The sequence below is a fragment of the Austrofundulus limnaeus genome, unplaced genomic scaffold, assembly GCF_001266775.1.
Source record: "Austrofundulus limnaeus strain Quisiro unplaced genomic scaffold, Austrofundulus_limnaeus-1.0 Scaffold145, whole genome shotgun sequence".
Taxonomy (NCBI): domain Eukaryota; kingdom Metazoa; phylum Chordata; class Actinopteri; order Cyprinodontiformes; family Rivulidae; genus Austrofundulus; species Austrofundulus limnaeus.
The window spans coordinates 499,989-503,391 of NW_013952547.1; the positions used below are offsets into that span (position 1 = coordinate 499,989).

At 39.3% G+C, this 3,403-nt stretch overlaps 1 protein-coding gene across 1 annotated transcript in view; it reads left to right on the forward strand.

The window, feature by feature from the left end:
• The first annotated feature begins 363 nt into the window (after window positions 1–363).
• The window catches only part of kif4 (kinesin family member 4), a 13,943-nt gene continuing 10,903 nt past the window's right edge, over window positions 364–3,403 (forward strand). Inside the window, exons 1-7 of the mRNA XM_014016434.1 lie at window positions 364–522; window positions 1,314–1,459; window positions 1,599–1,713; window positions 2,209–2,399; window positions 2,482–2,571; window positions 2,650–2,816; window positions 2,947–3,123. Coding sequence (XP_013871888.1) covers window positions 1,337–1,459; window positions 1,599–1,713; window positions 2,209–2,399; window positions 2,482–2,571; window positions 2,650–2,816; window positions 2,947–3,123 — 863 coding nt within the window. The 5' untranslated portion in view covers window positions 364–522; window positions 1,314–1,336. The remainder of the gene's footprint in view (window positions 523–1,313; window positions 1,460–1,598; window positions 1,714–2,208; window positions 2,400–2,481; window positions 2,572–2,649; window positions 2,817–2,946; window positions 3,124–3,403) is intronic.

Consider the following 3,403-nt stretch of genomic DNA (forward strand, 5'->3'; position numbering starts at 1 on the left):
TAATAATAATTTGCTGTATTTTTGTGTTCAGAATGAAGATAGAGTGTGAAAAAGTGTGTGATAATATGATAGCAGAAGCATTTGGATTGTTTTTTATTTCATGGAGCTATGATTTCTTTTATTATTTCGTATTAAAACATAAGGATAAAGCTGATATAAACAGATATCTGGCTAGCATGAATAGTGCCTATAAGATAATTGATTAACACGAATTAATTTAGAAAAAAAACTGTATGCATAAAAAAAATCAATAACATGACACACGCGTTTTAAACCAGTAGGTGGCGGTAAYGCTCAACTTCTGTTTCGCAATTAATTCGACGAAGAAGAGAAGAATCGAAGAAGAAGAAAGAGAAGGCGGGGCTTAATGTTTAAAAGTGGCGGGCGGAAACTGAATGAAGTTAGCTCGTCTGGAAGCAATTTATTCGTAGTATAAGTAAATGTTATTATCTATTTTCAAACAGAACTACTGCATGACGTTTTAAGGATTTATTTTACGTCCAACTGGAAGCTTAATAAAAGGTAGGTGAACGTCCTGCGATAATGACGCCACCTAAGTGGTTGCTGGGTTCAGCCCGGTTAGTTTTTTTTTTATCAAATACAATCATAAAGCTCCGATTTGTTTGCCTTTTAGCTGGTCTTCTAATATACGATAAGGTTATAGTTAGATAAACCCTAAAGTAATGCTTTTTTCCCACTAAAACACGCTCTTTATGCAGCTCAGTGTTTATGTTTTTTTTAAAAAATAAGTTTGCTCGTTGAAGTGGGGAAAAAGACATGTAAAATGACTCAGCCTGTGGGAACTGGACATCCAGTCTGCAGTTCGTTCAGGGCCAATAAATGGGTCAGACACCTTATTGGTGCACCCCAAATAAAAACATTTGACTTTAAGATGTTCTGTCACAGATGATGACTGAACTAAGCTAATAAACACTGTGGCCTCGTACTTTAATATTATGCTTCTTCTGTAAGTAGTCTACTTTATTTAAATAGTTTTTCACAAATATGTAAAACCCTAAGAAATGTCAGCCTAATTCCAAACAAGAAAGTTCAGTTGTGTGTTGGACTGTTTTTACCCATTTTGTCCTAAAATAAAAAAAAATCTAAACTTTGTCTATCTTTATTTTTAAGGGTAAATTAGATTTTGTGGCTCTGTCTGTACAAACTTCTGGCTGAATTTATGACTCAAGTGAGGCTGTTTTCATAGATTGCAGCACAGTGGTCATATTTTTTATTATAAATGTATAATAAATCACTACTTGACTCAATCAGCGATCTTATTGAATGCAAATTAATTAGCTTTAATTTTTCAGGCTCTTAACTGGACTCTTGCATCATGACGCATGAAGATGCGAAGGTGATCCCAGTCCGGGTTGCCCTGCGGTGTCGCCCACTGGTGCCAAAAGAAATCAGCGAAGGGTGTCAGTGCTGTCTCACATTTGTCCCTGAGGAGCCACAGGTAATGTGCTGATAAAAAATGCACGTTCCTGTTGTTGTCAGGTTTTCCTACTTGTCCATAAAGTCATTAATAGATGTGTGTTTAGTGGATGTGGGACACAGTATGTGGGGTGCAGATGCATATTTTGTGTTTTTCACAGGTGATTGTTGGCGCAGAGAAGGCTTTCACGTACGATTATGTGTTTGATCCTGCCGCTGAGCAAGAAGAGGTCTATAAAACAGCCGTGTCCCCTCTTCTCATTGGGCTTTTCAAAGGTAGAGCTGTCCTCACCACAGCTACCTCTCTAACTGCATCCATAATGTTTCCTCTTTGTCGTTTTCCTGGCAGCTGCATCACTAACATCCTTCTACTAACACACCCAGTGTCCCTCCTCTGGACATGTCCAAACCGTGTCAGTTTGACCTCACAAACTTTATCTCCCAGTCGACTAACTTGTGCCGTACCTTCGATCTTTTGAATGTATTTTGCTGAAACTTTCATCAACAATTTATTAACTTTTGGAGTCAACTCGATWAAAGATCAAACAGACAATTTCACAGATACAGAGTTCGATGCGCAACCGATTTCTGCAAGTTTAATCCAATCTGTCCAGTGGTTTGTGAAATATTTTGATAACAAACACAGATGTGCAGAAACATATTCACACCCTTTTTAGCTGCAGGGGATGATTGATTAATTCCTCACACTGTGGGTTTGATTTTTCTTGTTTTGATTCGTTTGTTTCCCTGCTGAATGTTGTCTTCTGGAAGGTTACCATGCCACTGTCCTCGCTTACGGACAGACCGGGTCAGGAAAGACCTTCTCGATGGGAGGAACGTACACCTCCTCTCAGGAGAATGATTCCTCAGTCGGAGTGATTCCACGTGTCATCAGGAGAATCTTTGAAGAGAGGCAGAGGAGGACAGACAGTGAATTCAGCCTCACGGTTTCATATCTGGAGGTTGGGGGGTTTGTCTTTTTTGTTTAATGTAAATTTATTTAACCTCTTTTCATCTGATRCCTTTAATTTATTTCGTTTAAAGATCTACAACGAGGAAATCCTGGACCTGCTGTGTCCATCTAAAGACAAACCTGGCATTAATATTCGGGAGGACCCTAAAGAAGGCATAAAGGTGAGAGACTGGTGTCCAGCGGGAAAAAGCAAAGTCACAGATTTGAGTTTTTTTACCCAGAAGTCTCTTCTCTCTCAGATTGTTGGGTTGACTGAGAAGCGCGTGCTGTCTGGTGCTGAGATGGTGAGTTGTTTGGAAGTTGGAAATGCTGCACGGACGGTGGGTTCCACGGCCATGAACGCCGCCTCGTCGCGCTCCCACGCCATCTTTACCATCACACTGGAGCAGCGCCGGAAATCAGACAAGTCAGTGTTGTTACCCTGATCACTGCTGCGCTTTAACATCAATGRTCTAAAAGGACAAAAATCAAATAAAAATACAGGAAACGTCACAATCAGCTGGTTAACAGTGAATAACACCAAACGTCTGTTGCAGAGCGGACTGCATCGTTTCAAAGCTGCACCTGGTGGATCTTGCTGGTTCCGAGCGACAAAAGAAAACGAAAGCAGAGGGAGATCGTTTGAAAGAAGGTAACCACATTTTTCTGCTCGACTCACTCGATAGGATGAAGTCAGTGCAGAAAATCTTGTTTGTACCAGTTTGGAGTAAAAAAAAACAAGCTGACTCACCCATAAATTTGAGCTTTTTTGAGAGTTAAACTGTATTTCTGAATTCTCTGATGTGCTGCTGTTCGCACATCTTTACCATGTTTTCTATTTTCAGGGTTCGTACTCGTTTCTGAAAAGTTTGAATTTAGTTTCAGTATTTTCCACGTCTGGATACTTAATGGATTGAAATATGGAAAAATGTGTAGAGAAAAATCAGTGTTTCCAGACTTTTTACAGTTATACAATTTTTAAAATATATAAATTACATTTGTTGAAGAAATAGG